Genomic DNA, 26,492 nt, shown 5'->3' on the forward strand with positions numbered 1-26,492 from the left:
ACAGCCAGGACCGGGTCACACACCACCACCGCACCCTTGAGTCTTCATTTACACACAGGTTCCTGCAATACGGTGGCTGTTTTAATACAAAATCGAAGACATATTTCTCATAAAAAATTTTAGTAAAACTCTATATTCCAATATGTCCCTTCCACGCTGCATTAGTAGAAGGGCAAAAACAGGGTGAGGAAAATGTCCATCTGAGTGCCTATTCCGAAAAGTGGACACGGACGTCCCCGTGGGCGCCGCCGCCGCGAGATACTCGCCCACCCGCACGCGGTGCCCTAGGGTAGACAGCCCAGCCTTGGGTCGCACGCCACACGGCTCCAGATACTCTCCATCCGGGGACCTCTTAGACGCCGGCGGGAGCGCGCACGCCACTACCCTAGTCTGAACGGAGACTTCCAGTCACGTGCCCAGCGCGCCATCGCAGCGGCTCGCTCCAGGCGGAAGTGAGGTCGGTGGCTCGCTGGCTGCGCAGCGTCGGCTGGTAGCGCGGGCTGCGGAGAGGCGGGCCGGGTGAAGCGGAGCGATTGTAAGCGCGGACCGGGGAGGCGGCGGCGGCTACCGGGGACTTCGAGGCTCAGCCCCCGCATCGGAGCACTCTTCTGCGGCGCTCGCCCCTCGCCAAGCCCCACCGCCGAGCCCGCCCCGGGCCGGCGTGCGCTGGTCACTGAGGCCCAGGCCGCCGCCGCCGCCGCCGTCGCGGCGCGGTGAGTGCGGGCGGGCGGGTGCCCCCGGGCGGGGGCGGGGCGGAGGGGCGACGCGGCGCTCTCTCGGGCTCCCGGCTGCGCGCGAGCCGGGGCGGCGGGCTCGGGCGGCGGCGCTGCCCGGCCGGAAGTGCGGCGCTTTGTGCGGCCGGCCTGGGGCGGCGCCAAGGTCGGACCCACGGCTCGGGGTTGCCTGGCGCCGGGTTCGGGGTTCGGCCTGTCGGCCCCTGGGCCGAACCTCGGCTGTGCTTTGTCCGGTGGGGTAAACCAGGCAGCTGGGAGCCCAAGGGAGGCGGAGCTGGGCGCGGACTCGCGCACGGGCAGGTGCGGTGTGGGCTACGGGGGAGGGGGGTGCTGCCCAGGTGCCCGGTGAGAGGTGGAGTCAGTGCACAAGAATGTTCCCTGGGCCTTATTAAGGTCCGACTCAGATCCGGTCAGGAAAACGTATGAAAAAATGAGAAGCAGCAGGGTGTTGTTTTCTGTAACTTAGATTTGGGATTCTTGTGGTTGTAATCATTTCGAATGTGTAAACTATTCACTTTGTCTACCCACGAAGTGAAAATTATTCCATTTGCCTGCCAGAAGCTTAGTGTTCGCCCTCCAGCTTGAAAGGCTTTTAATGATTTCTTCAGAAAGGACGTTTCGTGGCCCAGTCTGGGTTAACTTTGAAAAGAAGGTGTACCTTTGCAACCTGTCAACAAACAGGGTATTTTTCTTTTATAATATATGTAAGTGCATGTATGCACTTGTATGCATTACATATAATATATGTAAGTGCATGTATGGATTGTATGAGTTAATGTTTCACTCAAGTCATACATAAAAATATTTTGGAGTGTTTTTGGCATGCAGGAAAAATTTTGTCTTGTTCCCACACCTTAAATTCTCAAGTCATCCTTGTGTAATTTGAGATTTTCTCAAATATTACATGAAAAAGTTTAAAAGTTTTTGCTGTGGACAATAATAGGGACACACTTTGCAAATTTGTTAAGTAGTGTACTATTTTTGCTGACATCCAGTTGGATAACCTAAAGTTCTCTTTTTTAATGCCAAAGCTAGTGTGTGCATATTGTGAAGATTTTTTTTCCCCCTTCAGCTTAATAAAGCTAGCTTGCTTTGGTTGGGGTGTTTGCATGTTTCTTACGTTTAGTTGTGTTTGTGACTAAATGGAAGCTGAGGATTGTTAGAGGTCTCCGGAGGCCTTCTGAGTTGGAGACAGCTGGCTGCCTGTGCGTTCTGCCTGGTGTTCTTGGGCAGCAGTCTTTAGAAATGCTGAGCAGGTAGCAGCATCCCCTCTTCCTGGTTCCTGTCCTTGTAAATAGTGGGAAGATTGGGTTGTGCCTGTGAGGCAAGTGCCTGCATCTCAGGAGGAAGCACCATCTGCTGCTGTTGCTATTATTGACCCCTGCCCTTTTATCAGGCCATGATATATTTGTTAGGATATTTATTATTCTGCTCTACATCTGCCTTTCAACTCATTTTCATTTTGAGTTTAGAATTGTGATACCAAAATCATTGGAATTTTTGAACAACAGGAAAATTAGTATAATGCCACAGAGGTAGAGGATTAAAATTGAAAAAAAAATTAAGTGGATTTTTAAAAAAGATATTATGTATTTATTAGAGAGAGAGGGAGAGGGAACACAAACCTGGGGAGTGGGAGCAGTAGAAGCAGGCTTCCTGCTGAGCAGAGTGTCTGATGCAGGGCTTAGATGCTTAACTCAGTATGCTCACTCAGGTGCCTGAAATTTAAGTGCATTTTAAAAATATCTTAGCTTTTTATAGGTTCTGTAGAAAAAAAAAATTATTTAAAGTAGGCTCCATGGGGCGCCTAGGTAGCTCAGTTGGTTAAGCAACTGCCTTTGGCTCAGGTTATGGTCCCAGGGTCCTGGGATAGAGCCTGGTGTCAGGCTCCTTACTCAGCCGGGAGCTTCTCCTTCTGCCTGCTACTCCGCCTGCTTGTGCTTTATCTCTCTCTGTCAAATAAATAAATAAAATTAAAGTAGGCTCTGCGGCCAGTGTGGAGACCAACATGGGGCTTGAACCTGCAACACTGAGATCAAGGCCCAAGCTAAAATCAAGAATTGGAGTCTTAACAGACTGAGCCACCCAGGACCCCTATAGGTATAGGTTCTGTAGTTTAAAGGGAAATTTTTGTCCACCAGACTTGTCTCACTTAAACAGCTTCTTTTCCAATATCAGTTGAAATACCTATAAAAACAGTGGTACACCAATGTAATAAAGTAATAGTTACTTTTTTCATGTCTGCTTTCCACTCTACATCTGTGTCTTTGGAGTCTGACCAGTCCTGTGAGAAATACATGAATTTCTCCCAAGAGGTTGCAAACCTCAGTAGTGAAGGGAGACTTTGAGGGAATTGAGAAGAACTTGTCATCTTATATGCTTTTCTTTATAATATCAGACATTGCTGAGAATTTCCAGTGTTGTGCTGAAGGGTATATCTTGTATATTAATATTAGTCTCTGAGAGAAATAAAATTTAACCCTCTTGAAATTAGTTTTGTTGGTATGAAATACTATTAAAAAAGGCCCTCAAAGTTTTATAATTTCTGTTGTGTGTGGAAACTTTCTTTAGATCATGGTATCTTTTGAAACTAGAGAAAATAATACAGTGATGGGTCTTAAATGTATCTTATCTCTGATTATTACTGGATTTTCAAATTCAAAAATTTTTGCTGTCCTCTTTTTTAAAGGTAAATCTGAGATTGGGTTTCTGGTGCAGGTGTCAGACCACCCATAGGTATTCTGACAGTTGAGTCATTCCACATGGGTTTAAAAAAAAAAAAAAAAGTGGTACCTTCTGGGTCCAGTGTTGGAATTGGAGTCTTTGGTCCACGGTAAATCAGACTGGGAAATTGGTTTCTGGGTGGCCAATGGCACTAGGATAGGAGGCAGAATGATGATGTTTTTTTCTTTATTTTTTTTTTGTTACGCAAACTTAAAACGAGTAACAATACCATATGCAGCCATAATCCAATACCTCAGCATAACAATCATTAGTATTTTACTGTAGTTTTCCTTTTTTGTAAGAATACTTAGAGACATCATGTCATTTTTTTTTGTCTTGTATGCCTCGGCATGTACTTCTGAAAAGCTGTGTCTTTACGTAACCAAAATGCTATCACCATACCTAGCAAAATGAATACCATTTGATACTTAGCCCATATTCACTTGTGTCCCCAAGTCCTTTAAATATCTTCTTACAGTTTTTTCAATCTAAACTAAAATCCAAACAAAACTACGTAATGGTTTTAATGTCTAAATCTATTTTAATCTAGAACTGCCCTCCCTGCCTTCCCACCACCCCCGTCCCCACTAGTTTTCAGACCATTGACTTACTGAAGAAACTGGGTTACTTGTCCTCTAAGATGCCCCATCTTTCGGGTGTGTCTGATTGCTTCATGGTGTTATTCATCCTACTCCTCCAACTTCTTTTTCTGTAAACTAGACTGAGCCACCCAGGCACCCCTATAGGTATAGGTCCTGTAATTTAAAAGGAAATTTTTGTCTACCAAAAATTCATTAGATAGGATTCATTAGATTTAGATGGTAATGTTTTTGTAGTAGTACCTTAGGTGATGCAGAGTAATTCTATTATATGAGCATTTAATGTTAAATAGTTTGATTTCTGGAAATGTTAAGATTGGCCAGTGGGTTCAGCTTTCATAGTCACTAATCAATAAATAGATGGTGTTTCAACTATTCTGAGTTATATTTTATTAATTATTTTTTAAAAGATTTATTTATTTATTTGACCTGCAGAGATCACAAGTAGGCAGAGAGGCAGGCAGAGACAGAGGAGAAAGCAGGCTCCCCGCTGAGCAGAGAGCCTGATTCAGGGCTTGATCCCAGGATCCTGAGATCATGACCTGAGCGGAAGGCAGAGGCTTTAACCCACTGAGCCATCCAGGTGCCCCAGAGTTATATTTTAAATAAATGTCTCAGCTTCATTTTTTTTTTTTTTTTTAAGTAAGCTCTATACCCATATGGGATTTGAACTCAACTATCCTGAGATGAAGAGTCACATGCTCAACTTCATATTTATTGCTGTGAAAAGTTATATTTTCTATCACATAGTTCTTCAAAAATATTCAGGGGGCGCCTGAGTGGCTCAGTGGGTTAAAGCCTCTGCCTTCGGCTCAGGTCATGATCCCAAGGACCTGGGATCGAGCCCCACATCGGGCTCTCTGCTCGGCAGGGAGCCTGCTTCCTCCTCTCTCTCTCTGCCTGCCTCTCTGCCTACTTGTGATCTCTCTCTCTCTCTCTGTCAAATAAATAAATAAAATCTTAAAAAAAAATATTCAGAAGATATATATAAGCTGTCTTAGTGCTTAGCACTGGTGAACTACAGGAAGACAGCTGAACAAAGTATTTTTCTCTGCTCTTGAGGCTTAGAATCTCGGGGGATTCTTATTATTTGAACAAGTAACCTAAGAATTTTTTTTTGGGGGGGGGGACATTAGCTCACAGACTTTTTATATTGCTCAGTCAAGCCCTTTTATTGGATAGGAGAGGGAACCCCGCAACATTTTTCATCAATCTTTTTATATTTTCTTGCCTAATATTTTCAGTTCATTAAGATTTTTTGGTCTCGGGGTGCCTGGGTGGCTCAGTAGGTTGGAGCCTCTGCCTTTGGCTCGGGTCGTGATCTCGGGGTCCTGGGATCGAGCCCCGCATCGGACTCTCAGCAGGGAGCCTGCTTTCCGCCCCCTCCACCCCCCTGCCTCTCTGCCTAACTTGTGATCTCTGTCAAATAAGTAAATTTTAAAAATAAAAAAAAAAAAGATTTTTCGGTCTCTTTAGGAAACATCCTTTGGGGAGGTAAAAATGCTTTTAGGAAATAAAACTTCTGGGTAGTTTGAAACTTATGGTATTGAGAATTTATAGGCAATTCTATGTACTTTGTAGTGATAAGCGTATAGTAGAATTGTATTATTGGTTTACACTGAGATCTTTACGGCAGGAGAGCCTTGTGTTCAATGCTTCATTTGATTGTTTACGATTTTTTGGCTGTTATGAATAATAAAAATTCGTGTACAGATTTTTGTGTGGATGTGTATTTTCATTTCTCTTAGGTATTTACCAAGGAATAGAATTACCAGGTCACCTGGTAACTCCTGTGTTAGTCTGCCATGTTACTCATGAGCTTCATTGCCTACCAGATGTCATCTGTTCAGCCCTACATTTAAGGGTCTACACATGATGGTTCTAAGAAATTAACCTGTGTTTTCATAGTCATAACCCAGTATTGCTAAAGTGCATCTTGCATTTTCTCTCTTCAGTGGCTTTTTGGGCTCATACTTGTTCAGAGCTACTACTTTCTATAATCAAGTTTTTACTGACCATTCCTCCCCTCACCTGTTGAGTTTTTGCTCTCTCAACCTTCAGAACACTTCATTCCTTTATGGTACTTAGGGAATAGAAGCAGTCCTCCCACTGAGCAGGGAGCCCAGTGCGGGGCTTGATCTTAGGATCCAGGGACCATAACCTGAGCCAAAGGCAGAAGCTTAATAACTGAGCCACCCAGGTGCTCCTCATGTCTTTTGTCTTACAGGCCAGAGTTCTCCAATATAATCGCTATCACCTACTTGTGACTGTTTAAGTTAAAATGTAGTTCTTTAGTTGTGCTAGCCACACTTGAGGTGTTCACTAGCCAGCCATTGGTGGCTACTTTACATGTACAGTTACCATACATTTTCATCTTCACAGAAGGTTCTATTGGACAACACTTTTCTAGATTGTAAACTCAGAAGATTGTGACTTGCTCTTTTTGTGTTCTTTGTGGCCTTTGCATAGTGCGTTGCTTATTTTGAATTCAATTGAGAAAATTAGGTTCTGGCACAGAATAGAGAAACAGAATTTTGAGAATTATATACTTACTCAGCAGATCATAGTTGAACGACAGAGATGAGGGCTTACACAGTTCTGTTGGAGATCCACCACGAATAGGTTAAAAGTACAGGGTAATAGGGATTGGCGATTGGCAATTGCCAATTTGTTTATTCTTTTTTTAATGCAGTGCTTGAACTCATGACCCTAAGATTAAGGGTCAGATGCTTAACTGACTGAGCCACCAGGTGCCCCCAGTTTGTTCTATTTTTTTTTTTTTTTAAGATATTATTTATTGGAGAGAGGGAGTGTCAGAGATAGTGAGAGGAGAGCATTAGTGGGGAGGAGAGGGAGAAGCAGCCTCCCTGCTGATCAGGGAGCCCAACATGGGGCTCGATTCTAGGACCCTGGGATCATGCCCAGAGCCCAAAGCAGATGCGCTTTACCGACTGAGCCACCTAGGCACCTCCCCAGTTTGTTTATTCTTAAACTCTGTAGTAAGATAATGTAATTGATTCTCCTGCTTGCTTTCTGTGCCTTCCTATCCTTGTTTTCTATCATCTGTACTGTAGACTGTGCTGTCCATATGGTAGTCCCTGGGCACATATGACTATTAAATATAGGTTGAGGCTCAGTTGGAGGACTCTTGATTTCGGGGTCATGAGTTCAAACCCCACATTGGGTGTAGAGATTACATAATAAATTTTAAAAAATTGAGGTCAGATAAAATTTAAAAATCAGATCCTTCACTAGCCATATTTTTGGGGTGCTCAGTAGTTAATTTTAGCTAGTGGCTGCCATATTGGAAGGCACAGATAGCATCTTCATTGTTGCAGAGAGTACTGTTTGTTAGCACTGATCTAGATTAATCTCTTAGTTGTAATTGTGGATGTCATAGTAACTTTGGCTTAGAAGGTTAAAAAAAACATTTAAGTAAGAATGGCCTAATCACTGATGTTCCTGATTTATTCCTAATTTAGACTAGAACTTGTTACAAAGGCTAGGGATGTGACTGGGTATTTTTTTATGTGTACTGAACTGCTTGATTGTGAATACTTTAAATGAGTCAAGTAAGCTGAGACTTTGAAGTGGTTAATTTTTGCAATATGTTTTTGTAGTAGAATTTGATACCTGCAGTGTTTGAATGTGTATATGTTTTTAGAAAGTCAGCAGGTCGGGCACCTGGATGGCTCAGTTGGTTGGGTGTCTGCCTTTGGCTCAGGTCATGATCCAGGGGTCCTAGAGTCGAGTATAAGCAGCAGGCTTGCTTCTTGCTCTCTCTCTCTCTCATGAATAAATAAATAAAATCTTTTTCAAAAACAAAAAGTCAGGTACTTGCACCTTTTTTGTGCCAGGTACTGTAACTGGTGCTAGAGATACTACAGTAAATAGGAACAAGTCCCTGTTCCCTGTCTGCCACACGCTACTTTCTAGTGGGGGATGTGGTGGGGGAGGCAGACACTAAATAAGTATATATGTGTACATTTTGTTTATTTTTAATTTTTTTTTTAAAGATTTTATTTATTTATTTGACAGAGAGAGATCACAAGTAGACGGAGAGGCAGAGAGAGAGGGAAGCAGGCTTCCCGCCGAGCAGAGAGCCCGATGTGGGACTCGATCCCAGGACCCTGAGATCATGACCTGAGCCGAAGGCAGCGGCTTAACCCACTGAGCCACCCAGGCGCCCCTTATTTTTAATTTTTGATTTAATTTGTTTTTAAAGTAGGTTCCATGCTGTGCATGGAACCCATTGTGGGGCTTGAACTCATAACTGTGGGAGCAAGACCTGAGCCACCCAGGCAACCCTCTTTATTTTTAGTTTTAAGTAGACTTTTTTTTTTTTTAAAGATTTTATTTATTTATTTGACAGAGAGAAATCACAAGTAAGCAGAGAGGCAGGCAGAGAGAGAGGAGGAAGCAGGCTCCCTGCTGAGCAGAAACCCCGATGTGGGGCTCGAACCCAGGACCTGGGATCATGACCTGAGCCGAAGGCAGCGGCTTAACCCACTGAGCCACCCAGGCGCCCCTTAAGTAGACTTTTTTAGAGCAGTTTTAGGTTCACAGAAAAAATGAGCGGAAGGCACAGAGTTCCCATGTTACCTGTTGCCTGCTATCCCCCTATCCTGTACTGTTTTTATATTTAAAATTAAGATTCCCTTCATCCTTACTACCACCATTCCACACCAGTGAGGAATATAGGTGAGGAATATAGAGTAGTCTTAATTAAACATACTTTCGTAATACATTGGTTGACAGAATTCAGAGGAGCTTGCTGGAGATACTGATGAGAATCATATTTTTCTATTGGGGAAGGGGTAAAATGATGCTGGTGGCTGGGCAAGCTCTTGAACTTTTCAGGAAAAAAAAGATGATGAAAAAACATCGAATGGATTAATAGAGTTGCTAGGCTATAGCTGATTTGTCTCTTAAAATACATACATATTTAACAAAGGTTATTTAATAAATAGAGAAAAGTATAAAAAGAACACTAAACCTACCCCATCTGGAGATCATCTCTGTTCACATTTTTATATTCTCCCAGATTTTTTCTGTTGGTGCTAGAAGTGCACGTGCTTGTACTACATGTAGGTGCAGATTTAGGATCATACTGCATAATACAGCTTTGTTCTTTTCCTTTTGTCACATAACATATCAGTCATGTTTTTAAACACTTTAAAAAGTATCTGTGTAATATTTCATATTCTGCATAGGTCTGGTTTCCTTAACTATTCTTTGTTATAAGGACATTTAGATCATAACATTTTTTTCACTGTTTTGAGCAGGGACATAGAGAACACATTTTCCCTTAGCTTCTGATGGACTGAAGAAGTTGGAAAGATTACAGTGTTTAGGTGGGCTTTCATTAGGACTTCTGGCCTGCCTTTTCTGTGTTGGTTGGCAGCAGCATGAAATGCCTGTTTTTCATCAACTAGAGAAGGGACTCTTGCTGCCTGCTCTTTTGCAAGTGATATTGGAGAAAAACTGGAGAATAAAAGTACTTGGCTAAATTACTTTTTTTTCCCCTTTTTAGTTCTTGAAATCATGAATCCTGTTTACAGCCCTGGTTCTTCCGGAGTTCCCTATGCAAATGCCAAAGGAATTGGTTATCCAGGTAAGCAAGTAAAACTTTGTTTCATTATTGAAGTTTGAACATTTGGTAAATTTCCTTGTTGCTCAGAATGCTTTCAGTTGACAAACCTAGCTCAAAGTGATCGATACAAAGAAGAAAATGTTTTGGGTCATGGAACTGAAAAATCAAGAGCTAGGACTGGTTTTGGTCAAAGCTTGATCTGGTTGCTCCAGCAGTTGGACTAGGATCTAGTTTCTACCTCCTAGGCTCAACTTCACTTCCTCAGGATTGGCTCAGTGTTGGTCACAGGTTGCAGGTCTCCCCATTGTGGTCTCTTTGTGGTGTTCAGCAACCCCTCCCCAGTAGTACCCTAGCTATGAGCCTCTATCTCTGCTCTATAGGAAGCCCCCTTGGGGCTTCTTGTTCTCTAATCAGACTAATCCTGGGATGTGTTCTGATTGCACTCTGCTTCCATCCCAGGGCCAGGGAAGGGATTCTACTAATTAATTTAGGCCTGAGCCACTTTTCCTCCTTATTGGACTCGGCTAGTAGAACATGGGCTGTGAGGGAGGTGGTAAAGCAAAATTTGGGGGAAAAGGAACTGGTTGTTTGAAAATAGCAAGTGGACATCCTAATTGGTGACATCTAACAAGGAGTAATTATTTGTAATGTTACAGTTTTATTGTGGATTTTTGCTTTCCGTGCGTTTTAATAACCCACACGGGAAGAGAAAGTGAGGCCTTAGGCCCTTGTGAGTCTGGGGCTTGGAGGTGGGACCCCTCATCAATCTGGTTCCTCTAGCAGATGATACTCCCAAGGAAGAGTTAGAGTAAAAAAATCCATTCACTGGCTCCACAAGGCAATTTGTCTCTGCTTGGGCTCTATAGGAAGGGAAGATCTTTCCTAAGACTTTGTGCCCAGTCAGGAATGTTGGAGGCTGTACTTTGTATTACTTGTACTTACCTGGGGGTGGAGGGCAGTCCATAATTTTTAAGAAACGAACATAAAAAGTAGTCTGCAGCCTGCATTACCCCCAGCACCTGAGAGCCGCAAAAGCAGAACTGCTATGGAGACACATGTTCTCATTCCAGGTTGTGTGGGTTTCCCGCAAATTTATTATAAAACATGTGACTTCTTTACCACGTAAGAGTTACCAGTCATGACCGATTTCAGGAATAGAATATCAGATACCACATCATACAAGTTTAGAGTAATTGAAAATCTAAAAGTAATATGACTGTAAGAGGGGAACAAGACACTGGGGGAGAAAAGAATGAACTGGAATTTAAAGAAATGAAAAAGCAAAGCATTTGAACAAAATTCAGGTTAAATTGTAGGTAAAACACTGCTAAATGGGAGAACAGGGCTGCAGAATAAGGAAAGAGGGGGCAGTAGGAGACCAGTTAAGAACTCGAGATGTCAGAAGAATTGGGGAGAATTAAGAGCTCCAGAAGGACTGAATAGAGAGACAAGAAGAGGAGTGACAGAATTTTCCAGAATAATTTAGTAGTGAGACCTGTTGTCTTTAAATTATCAAGACAGTTTAAACAGAATGCCAAGTAGCTTCCTGAGAATCCTGAGTGGATCTAGAGCAAGGGAAATAGGCAAAACCCAATGGTCTTAGTTTTACCTGATAGTTTAATAAATCAGTGACTATCATACTCCAGTTCTGTGCAGGGTGTCTAAATTTTGTTTCACTTCTTTGGTTGGTCAGAAGCAGGATTGACAAACGTTACATAAAGGTCCAGGTGTAGTATATATTTCAGGCTCTGTGGGCCATAGTGTCTCTGTTGCAACTCCTCAGTTCTGCTTTTCCAGAACTGAAGCAGCTGTAGATAATACTGTGTGTGTGTATTAACACTGAAAACAGCCTCAGTAAGTTGTTTTTTTTTCCCCCCAAAGTGCAATAGTAGTGACTTTTCAAATACTTTTTTTCTGCTCCCTTCTCTCTTGGGACTCCATTTATAGGTATGTTAAACCATTCTACTCTATTTCATATCTGTTGCATCCTTTTTTGTATTTTACATCATTTTCTTCTGTGAGTTTTAATGTGGATATTTTGTACTGATCTGCTTCCATTTCACCAACCCTGCTGATTTTTCTCTAATTTGCTAAAAAACCCATTTATTGAATCTTTTCATCTACTCCATTTTTTTCCTCCAACATACTACGTTATTTTAAAGACTGCTGGTTGAAGGCTGTCTGTGAATTACATGTGGGTTTGTTTCTGTTGTCAATTTGTCTTTTTCTTTTGTTTTTCACCTATGCAGTTCTGTCTCTTGTCATGCCTAGTGTTTTTTCACTGAATGTAATATACAGTATATTAAAAATAGTGGCTCCAGTTGATGTCTTCCCTTTGAGGTAGATAGCATGCTGATTCCTTTTTTTTTTTTAACTGAGCTTTTTTGAGGTATGATTGACAAGTAAAATTATATATATTTAGGTTGTACAGTATGTTTTTTTGTTTTGTTTTTAAGATATATTTGTCAGAGAGCAAGCACAAGCAGGGGGAGCGGAGCAACAGGTAGAGGAAAAAGCAGGCTCCCCACTGAGCAGGGAGCCTGATGTGGGACTCAGTCCCAGGACCCTAGGATCATGACCTGAGCTGAAGGCAGATGCTTAATTGCTGAGATAGCCAGGTGTCCCAGTATGTTTTTTTTGTTTTGTTTTGTTTTTTTAAGGTGTATGTGATGATTTAATATATGTATACACTGTGAAATGATTACCACAATTGAGTATACTCAAATACTGTCAAATTTGGGAATTAGAATTTCAACACATAAATTTTGAAGGAGACACAAATACTCAGTTCATATCATGCCCTCACTCCAGTTGGTAATGGACACTGAGATGAAATTAGGGTAGTAGGCATTTTTGGGGAACATTTGTGAAAGGTCTAATGAAGAGGATGCAGAATCAGGTAGTGGGTAGCCTCAGGACTGTGCTACACATTGCTGAATTCTTAGCTCATGGGGGAGCTGTGAGGGAAGAACTGGAAGTTAAAAAGGAGGCCCTCATTAGGCAGAAGTGGCCTTTGGAGATGCCGCTCCCAGAGGCTGGCAGTCCATGTACTGCTCGTGGCTGAATAATGGCTTCTTTTCTGGAATGGAGATTCAGGTGGTGGTGATGTTTGCTTTGCTTTGTCAACTCAGTATATCCTAGAAATCATTCCATGTCCGTTTACAAAGGTTTGCCTTGTTTTTTTATTTTGTAGAGTACTGCTGTGTCACCTGCATCTTGTGGGGTTTCCATAGTTAGATTCAACCAATTCTTTGGGTAGATGTATTGTTTGAAGTATTTTGATATTCCTGTAATATTACAGCATATGTTGATTGTGGAAGTTATCTTCAGAGTGGGTTCCTTGAGATGGGATTGCTGGGTGAGAGTGTAAATGCATACTTAATTTTTTTTTTTAAAGATTTCATTTATTTATTTGACAGAGAGAGATCACAAGTAGGCAGAGAGGTGGGCAGAGAGAGAGGAGGAAGCAGGCTCCCTGCTGAGCAGAGAGCCCGATGTGGGTATCGATCCCAGGACCCTTGGATCATGACCTGAGCTGAAGGCAGAGGCTTTAACACACTGAGCCACCCAGGTGCCCCGCATACGTAATTTTTAAGATGCTTCTGATTTTTCCTCCATAGAATTTTTTACTGTTTTGTATTCCTACCAGAAGTATGTGAGGCGATGGTTTCCCCACAGTTTTGCCAACAAAGTGTGTTTTCAGCTTTTGGAGTTTTACCAGTCTCGTGTTAGAAATGGGATAGGTGTAGTGGTAGTTAGCAATTCTGTCCAGATCTCTACTGAATTTTTTTTCTTTCTTTTTTTTAGTTTTAAGAATTATTTATATTATTATATTTTCATATTTTGTATAGTATTTTTTGTTAATGTAATTTGCAAGTATTTTTTCTTAGTTTATTTATTTATTTATTTATTTTTTTACTTATGGTATCTTTTGCTCTGAAGTTTTTATTTTCATGAAGTAATAAATCTCATAAAAGTGGTTAGAATTTGGGGTCACTTACAGTCTCTTACAAGAGGGGAGTCTGGGCAGTGTAGTTTCTAGCATTCCAGTGTTTCTGTCCCAGAAGGGAGCTAGACCAGATGTTGAAGGAAACAGTCCATAGTACTTGGCTGTGAGGGGCATTTTTAGGAACACGGTGGTGTTGCCAGAAAGATTGACAGGGATAGGAAGGAACAGTGCTTCTCAACTTTGATGATTGGAGCCCTGCAGGTTGGAATTTTCTAGAAAAATGAGGAAACAGAAGATGCTACAACCAAGGCCAGTTAAAACAGTGTTTGTGGAGTTCCAGGGAGGTAGTTCTTTCAGGGGTTTCCATGTGGGGGTTTTGTATGGCCAAGGTGGAAGGTCAACTGTGCTGGGGTTCTGGGTCAGTGTGGTAGTGTACGTGTGGAATTTGGTGGTGTGTGAGGGTGGTATACTTCTATGCGTAGGAATAGAAGTAACAGAGGATGTCCTGTTTTGGGTGGTTAATTATGCTTTTTAAATACTTGTTATGTGGCTTTTCTCTTTCATTTTAGGGCATGTTTAACTCACTGTTAGAAGGTGAAGATAGGAAGGGCCAAGCAAACATAATAATAGTGTTCCAGGAACTCTTAGACACAAGACAAGTACAGAAGCAGACAATGCTGCTAGAGGATTTATTGGTAGACTTTATGGAGAGATGAGGTCATTTGGATTTTGAGGGAATTGTTGGAGAAGCCTGTAAGATATGATCTAGGTCAATAGTATTTTAAAATTTGTTTTTAACAATGAAACCTTAGAAAAGATTTGTACGTGGTTCCTTAGTACTAGGATGAGTTACAGCATCTCCCAGGGTGAGTTTCGGGCACGCTCCAGAGCCTGCTTGTCCTCCTCCTGCTCACAGTTGAGGCCTCTAAGGAAATGCTTAGGATTCATTGAACACAGGTTGAAAACCACCTTCCTGGTCTTTTAAAAAAAGCCATTTTAGGTCCGTGGAATCAAGTGGAATCTGTCCTTGATGTCCAAAATGAGGGAATCTGGTGAGCATTTGATCCCCTCAAACTGTTTTCTAAGTAATTGGACAAACAGGAAAATGATAATCTAGGAAGGAAACTTCAAATAGCTTCTACTGAGGTAGGGGAGGATCAGTTTTGAGAAAGAAGAAAGCAACTCTGAAGCAGAGGATTTGTATATGAAATGAGAACTGGGCACTTGCAAGTAGGGATTCCTTGGGAGCAGTGGGACTGAACTTCTGTCCTTGCCCTTGGAAGAGACCCATGGAAACTACAGGACAGCTGGAGCAGGAGGTGCAGCAGCTCAAGGACATCCAACCTGTGCAGGAGACTGCAGGGATTCCTGTAAGGCACTTTATCCAAAATCTTTATAAATGACATTCAGATCCACAAAGATTACCTTTGGAATTCTACTCTGAACTCTACTCAGTTTTCTCCTTTATGTTATCCTACTACCCTTATGTTTTTTTCACTTTGGTTACTCAACCACCACAGTACCTTAGATATCCCTGGGAGACACTTTCTCTGAGTCTCAAACAGTGTCTTTCATTTGAAGTTTGCCTTTCCATTTCAACTCCATTTACAGGTGAGGGGAAAGAGGGATGGAGAAGTTAACATCTCTTCACAACTAGTTTGTGACAGTAGTAAAGACTAAGGAATGTGGGTCATTTTTGTTGGTTCTTTGCCCTGAATATAAGGAAGTAGATTCTAATGGTCCAACTGTCACCTGAATTTTGAACTGTGAACCAGATAGGTTCACCCAGATAGGTCTAGGGAACCTTACAGGGGTCCTTAGGCTTTCAGGAGGCCAAAAGCAGGTAATTGAGGCCCCTTTGCTGGTGGATGCCTGGTAGCCAGGATTTTGACTGTAATGCTGTCTTATTTGATGTTTTTGTTGTAGTCACATTTGATGTTTTTGTTTTAGTAGTGGTTATGGTTTAGTGTTACTAAGGAGTCTCATTTATATTAATAAAGATTAGGTTGCTTGCAAGTGGTTTGTGAGATTGGATTTTTCCCATTTCCGTGTGTCAGTGTGCCAGTTAACAGCTCCCTCACCACACAGTTTCCTAGCATTCTTATTACTGTTGCTAAGTAATAAATTTTCTGATGAAAATCTACTGTAAAACTGCCAGAAGTATTAGAGGAGTTTTCTGACTTCAGCTTAGGTTTGTTTTTTTTGTTTTGTTCTGTTTTTTGGCATTCTGACTCAGTTTTTTGCTAAATTTTTTTCAATTGCCTTTACTTAAAGGTTTAAAAGACTTAATTGTGTTTGTGTCCCATTCCAATTTTTTAAAATTTAAATTCAAGTTAGTTATCCTATGGTATATTATTAATTTCAGGGTAGAGTTTAGTGACTCATTGGTTGCAAAAAAACACCCAGTGCTCATTACATCACGTACCCTCCTTAATGCCCATCACCCAGTTACCCCACCCTCTCACGCACCTCCCCTCCAGCAACCTTTAGTTTGTTCCCTATAGTTAAGAGGCTCTTATGGTATGCCTCTCTCTGTTTTTATCTTATTTTATTTTTCCTTTGTTTCCCTTTATGTTCATCTGTTTTGTTTCTTAAATTCCACATGTGAGGGGCGCCTGGGTGGCTCAGTGGGTTAAGCCGCTGCCTTCGGCTCAGGTCATGATCCCAGGTCCTGGGTTCGAGCCCCGCATCGGGCTTTCTGCTCAGCAGGGAGCCTGCTTCCTCTTCTCTCTCTGCCTGCTTGTGATTTCTCTCTGTCAAATAAATAAATAAATAAATAAATAAATAAATAAATAAAAAAAATCTTTAAAAAAAAAAATTCCACATGTGAATGAAATCATGTGGTATTTGTCTTTCTCTGGCTGACTTACTTCGCTTAGCATAATACCAGCTACAACGTTCCATGCACATTATTGCAGATGGTAAGATTTCATTCTATTTTATGGCTCAGTACTATTCCGTTGTGTATATATACCACATCTTTATCCATTCATCTGTAAATGGACATCTGTGACCCATTCCAGTTCTGAGGAAAGGAGACAACTAGTGACAAACTGTTGGGCTCCTTCAGTCAGTCTGGAGTTTGATGAAAAGGTAAGAACGACTGGGTCTTTAGGAGCCATGGTTGTAAAATTATGTTACTCCTTCAGGTGGTGATATCCCATTGTTCTGTTTTTCTCCAGCTGGTTTCCCCATGGGCTATGCAGCTGCAGCTCCTGCCTACTCCCCCAACATGTACCCTGGAGCGAATCCTACCTTCCAAACAGGTATGCAGCCTATGTGTGCTGGCTGACATAAGTGCTTTGTCCGTGTGGCTTAGGAGAATGTAAAGTGGGTGGGTTTTGAGAAGTGTGGTTATAGAATTAGGATTTGGGTTGAATTGATTTCTTGGTTTGTAAGTTCAGTCTTGATGAGTGTGATAAAAACTTTCTTCTTACTGCATGTAAAACTTTAGACACTGCATTTCTGATGTTCTTCCATAACATAGATCTTTATTCTAATCATATGTCTTTATAGGTAACTAGTGCCAGGACATATATTTATGAAACTGTTGATTACTAGAAACTAAAGATCATTTTGCCTAGTTAATAGGTGGAATTTCCATGTTGCTAATGTTTTTAGAGATGACTGATTTCTCTCCAGTGTTTTAGCACTCTGGTTATAGTTTTACTATTTTTTCTTTCAAGTGTAGTTAATAATGTTACATTAGTTTCAGGTGTACAACACAGTGATCCTACAAATGTTCTTTTTTTTTTTTTTAAGATTTTTTATTTATTTATTTGACAGAGAGAGATCACAAGTAGACAGAGAGGCAGGCAGAGAGAGAGAGAGAGAGAGAGGGGGAAGCAGGCTCCCTGCTGAGCAGAGAGCCCGATGGGGGACTCGATCCCAGGACCCTGAGATCATGACCCGAGCCGAAGGCAGCACCTTAACCCACTGAGCCACCCAGGCGCCCCCCTTACAAATGTTCTTTATGTTGTTCTTACCAGAAGTGTAGCTACCATCTGTCACCAGACGACCCTATTACAATACCATTGACTATGTTCTCTACACTGTCCCTTTTATAGTTTTAAAACAAAGTCTTATTTCATATGCATGAGATTATTTTTAGATTTTAGAAATCAGTGATACAGTTCAAAGTTAACTTGGTTTGGGTCTGAACTTTGTAAAGGGAGTGATACTTTCCTCCGTGAACTTGTACTCTGGTGTGGCCTCGTTCCAGGGTTCACTCACCGACACTGGACTTTGTGATTCACCTGCAGCAGTGGTGGCCCACAGCGACCTGAAGTCTTGGCCTCATAGATCTGCTGGCGTGCTTCACTTTATTCACCTTAGAACCCCTAGCCTCACACAGTTAACTTAGATGGAAAAGGAGATAAGAGTAGTGTCCCTTCCCTGAATTCTCCCTGTTTTGCTAATCATAAAATTCTTCTGTGACTCTTCTGTCCTTTCTCCTGTTTCTATTCCTACTCTGACTGCATTTGTTCAGCTTGTAGCTCACACCCAGACAAAGACTTTGGCTTGCTCATCCTGCTCCCAGGCTTTTCTCCTTTGGTTCATGTTCCCTGCTTGCTTATAACAGAGTAATGTTTCAGAATAAGGTTTCCTCTGACTGTAAAGGCAAGACTCTCAACTTTAAATCTCTGGTTCTTTGCCACATTGGCCTGTTCTTTCCAAAATGGTTTTTGTTTTGTGTTTTTGCTAGCATTTACTAACGTTTTTTCTCTCCCACCTGGCTGAGAGTACCTGCTACTTTGTTGCCTATGTTTTGGGATCAGTTAAGGAAATACCTTCCCTGGTATCAGCAATATTATGTTACTACTCACTGGATTCTTGAACAGCTAAATGGCACCGCCCATCTCCTTTTGTAAAACTTCTCAGGTTTAACTTCTTAAAAGTAGTTCTCTTGGGGCATAGATGACATAGAGTAAATTATACATGTTTAAAGTGTATAGTTTGATAATTTTTGATATAATGTATATCACTCTCACAGTTGGGAATGAATATAACTCTGACTAAAAGTTTTCTCCTCACCCTTTGTGATTTCTACCAGGATCCCGAAAATCACTGATCGGTTTTCTCTCCTATAGATTGCCTTATTTTCTAAAATTTTGTATAAATGAATCATATGGAATGTCCTTTTTTTTTTCTTTTTTGGACTGCTTTCATTCAACGTAATTAACATCCATGTTGTAGTGTTTATCAGTAATTGGTTCCTTTTTATTGTCGGATTCCATTGTTTGGGAATACCACAGTTTGCTTACCCATTTTCCAGTTAACGTATGGATTATTTGCAGTTTGGGGTTGTTAAAGATGAAACTGCTGTGAATATCTCTGTACAAATCTGTGTGGATATATGCTTCGTTTCTCTTGAGTAAATACAAAGGAGGAGAATGGCTGGTTCTCAAGGCAAGTGAATATTTAACTTCGTAAAAAATTGCCAAACTGTCTTCCAAAATGGTTGTACTGTTTTCTGGTTCCATCCACAGTGTATGAGAGTTCCAGTTCCTTTACCTGCTTGTCAACACTTGGTATAGTTGTTCTGTTTAATTTTAGCCATTTGAACTTACCTGATGACTAACAATGTTGAGCATCTTTTCATGTGCTTATTTGCCATCTGTAACGTCTTAGGTTAAGTGTGTACATCTTTATTGTATGTCAGTTTTTGAGTTTGTCTTCTTATTTTTCCGTTTGAGACTTGTTTTACAGGTATGTGATTTGCAGCTATTTTCTTCTAGTTTGTGGCTTTTTTTCATTCTTTTAACAGTGTCTTTAAAAGAGCAGGAGTTTGTATTTTTTTAATTTATTCTATATTTTTAAAAGATTATTTGTAAGTAAACTCTATACCCAACATAGGGCTTGAACTTACAACTCCAAGATCAGGAGTGATTTGCTCTACCACCTGAGCCAGCCAGGCGCCCCATGAGCAAGAGTTTTTAAATTTAATGGTTTTCAGATTATTGTTTTGTTTATTCATGGGTAATGTGTTTGGTGTCATTTCTAACCCAAATCGCAAAGATGTTCTCCTGTTTTCTTCTAGAAGTCTTATAGTTTTAGATTTTACATTTAAGTCTGTTGCCCATTTTGGTTTAGTTTTTATATATGATGGGAGGAATTCTATTGAAGTTCATTTTTTTGCTTGAGAATTGTTACTTATCATGTTGTAGACCACCATAAAATGGCACATTCTAGAATTTTCCATAATAGTTCATTTGTATTCATTTTGTTCTTGGAGTACACGAGTTAACAGAATTGTACTGAAAAGCAGGGTACCTGGGTTGGCACAGTCAGCTAAGCATCCAACTTTTGGTTTTGGCTCAGGTTGTAATCTCAGGATTGTGGGATCAAGCCCTGCATCAGGCTCTGTGCTCAGCACAGGGTCTGCTTGTGATTCTCTCCTGTCCTGCTGTTCTGCCGTCCTCCCTTACACATGCTCACATGTTCTCTCTCTCTCTTTCTCTCTCTCTCAAGTAAATAAATCTTAAAAAAAAAAAAAAAAGTTATTTTTATTCTTTTACAAAAGAGCCTCAGACTTGTTGGAGGCTGGCAAAATTGTTCTCCTTTCCCAGAGTGTACAGTGCTCTCCCAAGAGGAAGCTTGGGGTTTTTAGGTCTTGTTAGCTTCCTACTTTGGGGCACCTCAGGCCAACCTGAAGAACTGATGTCATCCATCTTCTCTTTGGGAGATGGGTCCTTTCTTGCTACTTTTCCAAGACTGCTCAGCAGTTGCTGTTGTAACCAAGAAGCTAGGGCAGGCAGGTGGGAGCAAAAGGATTTTTGGGGATTGTGACTGCCAAGAGGGCCTGCCTTGTTCAAAGGGGCATCTGCTGATAGATGGCAGAGACAGTTGTCAACTGCGAGACTGCTGGCCCAGGATTATCAAAACCCTCTGATTTTTAGGGAAAGCTGATAATAAAGATGTGAAATTTGTAAATGACAAGCTGAGAATAAAAAATAATCTGGGAAGAGGCTGGTGATAAGATGTATATAAAATTTGCAAATGAGAAAATGAGAGCACTTTGAAGGTTCCACCAACATCCCCAGTTCTTTTAGCCACCTGATTTGAGCCACAGCTGTGCTCCCCATCTTTTTCTGCAATGTTTCTGTTCAATGTTTCATATTGTGAATTTTAAAATTTTCCTTTTTAATGGGGCTTTCATCTTATCTGATGAACAAGTCAGAATTGTTACTATAAAAAAGTTAAAAAGTTTGTCTCCATTTCTGCTGCTTTCTCAATCTGCCTTCTGGTTCTCTCAGCACCAGATTTGTGGACAAAGCTGGTATGGTATGTTCGTGGAGTTTAGCTTTTAAGGCACTTTGGCAATGTCCACAAACACACCACTCTTGTAAGTGTGACACAGAACCTTGTGATGAGATGTCATGTCTTTTGCTGAAAGATTCTGTTACTCTTATGGAGGTATCATTCATTTCATCCTCATGAACAAGCGTAATAGGTTGAGTACCTGTTCAGCCAGAGTTGGCTGTCTCCTTTTGGAATCCGCAATCTGTTGGAAAGAGTTTGGGGTGTGGAGTTTGCTAGATGTGGCTCAAATCGTGGCTGTGTCACTCCTGGGTAAGTTATTTTATTTCATTTTTGGCATTTGTATAATAAATTAACATATCCCCCTGGCTGTGTTATTGAGAATGCTGGCAGGCAGCATGCACACAGTCAGGCTCCCATGGTCCTGAGGCTGCACATTCAGGCTTCTCTTCTAGTCCTATTTACAATCTCTATAGTAATATTTGCAATAATCATCTGAAGTCCTCAAGAAAACATTCAGTTCTTTGTAGTAAATTATTTAAGAAGTGACTTAAACACTACATTAACATACGTTTTGAGGGTGGGTATTTATAAAATTCCAGTTAACATACAGTCTAATACCAGTTTCAGATGTAGAATTTAGTGATTCATCACCTACATACAACACCCAGTGCTTCAACGCAAGTGCCTTCCTTCAAACTCATGAACTATTTAACCTATCCCCCTTACCCACAGCATACATTTTAAAGGGAGAAAAATGTTGCCAAGAGTGATAAAATAGCTTCCTTGGTTTTTGCCATGCAGGGCTGAATGGAGAATAAATTGGGGAAGATTTGAATTACGTCCATGAATTATGTCCATGAAGTAAGACCCCAGGTTTGTTTAAAAAATAAACTACACTTATGGCAGCCACATAGGAGAGAAAAGCCTTAGAATGTTACCAATTTGTGGGGTCATGGATCTGCTTTCTCTTGTTTAAATTAAGGGTTTACATGAGGCGCCTAGGTGGCTCGGTGGGTTAAGCTTCTGCCTTTGGCTCAGGTCATAATCTCAGGGTCCTGGGATCAAGCCCCACATTGGGCTCTCTGCTCAGCAGGGAGCCTGCTTCTCCTTCTCTCTCTGCCTGCATCTCTGTCTACTTGTGATCTCTCTCTCTCTGTCAAATAAATAAATAAAATCTTTAAAAATAAATCAATAAAGGGTTCACATCCATATAGTTTAAAGGTAACCTCACTCCTTCCCATCCCTGTTACTGTGACCCTGTGAGCATCCTTTAGTGAATTTGAGACTATTTTCTTTTGCAACTGCTTTGTCTTCCCTGGACCCAGTATCCTAGATTACACCTTACCTTAGGGTCATTCTTTCCAACATCTCAGGGATTTCTTACATCTTTCCCTTCTGTTCGATTCCTGTCTTTCTTAGTTTACCTTTTGGTTTTTATGGAGGATCTCCTTCAGTAGTTTCCCAGTAGTATGGGAGAGTCATAATTTCATGTGTGGAAACAATTTGTTTTGCACTCATACTTCTGTAGTTTAGTTATAGAAGTCTAGGCTAGCAGTTATTTCCCTCCACAGTTTTGAGGACATTGCTTAATTGTTTTCCAGCTTCCATTGTTGCTGTTGAGAATTGTGATACCTTGCTGATGCTTGATTGACTGTAACTTGGGTTTCTTTTTGGTAATTTGGCATTTTTTCTCTGGTGTTTTGAAATTTCTTGATGTCGTGTCTTGGTGCAGGTCTTTCCTTTCAAATACATTTTATGTTCTGATTTCTCTTTTTTCTTTTTAAATATTTTTAAATATATATTTTAAGTTTTTATTTAAGTAGTCTCTACATCCAACATGGGGTTTGAACTCATGACCCTGAGATCAAGAATTGCATGCCAGGTGCCCCTAGCGTTCTGAATTTTTTGTCTTTTATGCTGAGAAACTTAAATATAATCTTGTGCAGTACTTTTGGAAGAAATGATCTATTTGAATATAAAAAGCTTTTGGTATCACATAATCACATAATTAGCAGTCTAAGAATAGTGGCCCTAGGGACGCCTGGGTGGCTCAGTGGGTTAAAGCCTCTGCCTTTGGCTCAGGTCATGATCCCAGGGTTCTGGGATTGAGCCCCGCATCGGGCTCTCTGCTCAGCGGGACGCCTGCTTCCCTCTCTCTCTCTCTCTGCCTGCCTCTCTGCCTACTTGTGATCTCTTTCTCTGTCAAATAAATAAAATCTTCAAAAAAAAAAAAAGAACAGTGGCCCTAGACATGAATTTTTCCCTGAGAGGAAGTCAGCCAGCAATGCCTCACTTTTTTGGTGAGAGGGAAAGGAGAAAGGTTCTAATCATTTTGTTGTCTATGTTGCATTGGTGTGAATGGTCTTTTTAGGAAAGAACAATCTGGAAAGCTATTACTGTTTTTAAAAGACCATATAGTGAATGTATGTGTGTGTGTGTGTGTATATGTGTATGTCTTTATTTATTTATTTATTATTTGAGAGAGCATGCGAAAGAGCATGAGTTGGGGGAGAGGCAGACTTCCCAGTGAGCAGGGATCCTAATGTAGGGCTCTATCTCAGGACCCAGAGATCATGACCTGAGCCAAAGGCTGACGTTTAGCCACTTGAGCCACCCAGGCACCCCTGTATTTGTTTTTGTATTGTGAAGGGCTGATAAGTCTAAAAATTATTATTATTATTTTTTTAAGATTTTATTTATTTATTTGACAGATCACAGGTAGACAGAGAGGCAGGCACAGAGAGAGGGGAGGAAGTAGGCTCCCCACTGAGCAGAGAGCCCGATGCGGGGCTTGATCCCCGGACCCTGGGATCATGACTTGAGCCGAAGGCAGAGGCTTTAACCCACTAAGCCACCCAGGCACCCCTACAAATTATTTTAGAGAGGATGTGTCAGTTTTGGATACTATGAGAGGTATGTGTATGTATTTTAAGTTTCCTGTTGAGGTTCTCCTGTGTGATACATTGGAGCTAGTGCTATCTAAAACAAAAAAAAGAAGGTGCCTGGCAAACACACTCAATTTTAAGTGACTAGGGAACACATTTGTTTCCTTGTAACTGGTTTGTGTTGTTTAGAAAGTACCTATACAAGAAAACAAAATAAATTTTCTAGTTAGTATTAGGATGTAGCTCAAAGTTATAAAAATAGGCAGTAAGATAGCATATATTAAAAATCATTGCTGGGGAGTGTGGGTGGCGCAGTCTATTGAGTGGCGAACTCTTGTTTTCTGTTAGCGTCGTAATCTCAGGATCATGAGATGGAGCTCCATGTCAGGTAGGCGCTGTGCTTAGCGCTGAGTCTGCTTAAGATTCTCCCTGCCTTTCCCTCTCTCCCCACCCCGCCCTAATACTCCCTCTCTCTCTAAAATAAATAAGTAAATCTTATTAAAAAAATCATTGCTGTCATTAGTAGAAATAATGGGTGACTTTTTTAACATTTTTATTGTGAAAATTTTTAGTATACAGAGAAACTGAAAAAAATTCACAGTGAATATCTTTTTTTTTTTTTTCTTAAGGTTTATTTACTTATTGGAGAGAGAGAGCATGAGCTGGTGTGGGGGCGTGGGGAGTTGTGCAGATGGAGCGGGAAAGAGAGTAATCTTTTGCAGGCAGAGAGAGAGAGAGAGGGGGAAGCAGGCTCTCTGCTCAGCAGGGAGCCTGATGCGGGACTCGATCCCAGGACCCTGAGATCATGACCTGAGCCAAAGGCAGCGGCTTAACCCACTGAGCCACCCAGGCGCCCCTCACAGTGAATATCTACATGTAGACTGCCAAGATTCTACAATTAAGCTTTTTTTTTTTTTTTTTTTTTTTTTTTGGAAGAGCATGCTCGAGAGTCAGGTGGGGAGGGAGAGAGAATAGAATCTTAAGCAGGCTCCATGCCTAGTGCAGAGCCCCCACATAGGGCTCAATCTCGACCTTGAGCTCAGGTCGACCTTGAGCTCATGACCTGAGCTGAAATCAAGAGTCAGATGCTTAAATGACTTAGCCCTGCGAGCTCCCCTACAATTGAACCTTTTAAATCTTTTATTTTATTTTTTTAATCTTTTATTTAATTTCTACACCACCCCCTCCCCCCCGATGTGGGGCTTCAGCTCTTGAACCTAGCTCGAGTCATATGCTCCACCAACAGCCAGGCTGAATCAACTTCAGTCAACTTTGAAAATTAACTTTTACTTGTATCACATTTGTGTACCTGCAATAAATCTTGTTTTATGAGGTTACTTTGAAACCACAGTAAGTTGGGACACTAATACACTTCATTCCATTTGGTTCAGTGTACATACCATTGCTATTTGTAGTTGTATTTTAGTTTTTTGTTTTTTGTTTTTTAAGGTGAAATTTACATGTGAGATGCATACATTTTAAGTGTGCCTTTCAGTTGCATTCTGACAGGTGCATGCACATAGTATCTTCTTGGAATCATCATCTTCAATAAAGCATACATATGAGGCAGGTGTTACATGACATCTTCAGATGATTAAGACACCTAGGGCCAGCTGGAGGGATTTCTGCAGCAGTAGGCCTCGGGCCTCCATTAGAAATGAAACTCATTGTAGATTGACCATTCATTGGTTGTGAGTAAAGGGCTTCACCTTTTTTAGTGGATGTGGTTGGTCAAAATAGTGCTTCTGAATCAGACTCTCTCTCTGTGGAGGACTTTATGCCTAGATCATCCTTGTTTTGGTTTTATACTGTGTTTGTGGAGGCTTGTTCAGGTTGACAGCTTCCGTTTTGTATGCAGTCCAAGCTCCAAGCTCTTTCTGCAGTTTGAAGAGTGACAAAATGGTCTTGGACTTTCTTAGTAGGAATAGTGATAGGCTTTTTAGAAGCTTCGTTTTCTCCAGGTCATGAATATGTTGTTTGTTTATTTTCATTTCTTCAGCTTCTTTTTCTAAATCAGATTATCATACTGGAATCAATGAGATGTTGGCGCATGGTGGGCATACTTGTGACCAGTCATCAGGTGATGGAAGCACTACACTGAGCAGATGGCTATTTATTGTTTTTATTTACAGTTAACATGGCAGTTAAAATGAATTTCAGGATAATACAATAAAACCTGGAAGGATCTTTTCTCTTAGAACAGAAAGTAGCTGTGCCTTTGCCTTGTTTGGGCAAAGGAGTCAGGACTCACAGCCAGAACTGGGGTTGTACCTGCTCTGCTACATAAGACTGTGTGACATTTTGGGCAGTAGTATCTTTATCAGCATCTTCATAATGAATACCATGCAAGGCATTTTGGGGAGTTCACTTTAGTAAGTACATAACAGTTCTAAGATGGACCTCTAGGACTAACTTGATCCTTGTAGAAAAGAGGGATTTCTTTCTTGTGGCTCAAAAAAAGCATCATTTAAAACTGGTGCAGAGAGGGAGGCAAGATGGTGGAAGAGTAGGGGACCTCATTTCATCTGGTCCTTTGAATTTAGCTAGATAACTGTCAAGTCATTCTGAACACCTGTGAATTCAACCTGAGACATAAGAATTCGTAGAATTCTACAAATAGAGAAGTGACCAATTTTTGTAAGGTAGAGGTGCGGAGAGCTGAATCTGAGGGGATATACTGAAGATGATAAATGATTGGGAGAGAGAGCCTCCATAAGCTGGCTACCAGAAAATGATATAGCAGCA

The 26,492-nt window shown here is 41.1% G+C and overlaps 1 protein-coding gene across 2 annotated transcripts in view; it reads left to right on the forward strand.

Annotated features, from left to right (window-relative positions):
- Positions 1-450: 450 nt before the first annotated feature.
- FAM168B (family with sequence similarity 168 member B) overlaps positions 451-26,492 on the forward strand; it is a 46,212-nt gene continuing 20,170 nt past the window's right edge. The window contains exons 1-3 of one of the 2 annotated variants that reach the window (XM_047722801.1): positions 451-713; positions 9,591-9,671; positions 16,782-16,865. In XM_047722801.1, coding sequence (XP_047578757.1) covers positions 9,602-9,671; positions 16,782-16,865 — 154 coding nt within the window. In that variant the 5' untranslated portion in view covers positions 451-713; positions 9,591-9,601. Of the gene's footprint in view, positions 714-1,003; positions 1,035-9,590; positions 9,672-16,781; positions 16,866-26,492 lie in introns of those variants that run through there. The other variant, XM_047722802.1, reaches the window with a different exon arrangement.

This window comes from Lutra lutra, chromosome 3 (assembly GCF_902655055.1).
Source record: "Lutra lutra chromosome 3, mLutLut1.2, whole genome shotgun sequence".
In the NCBI taxonomy this organism is placed as follows: Eukaryota; Metazoa; Chordata; class Mammalia; order Carnivora; family Mustelidae; genus Lutra; species Lutra lutra.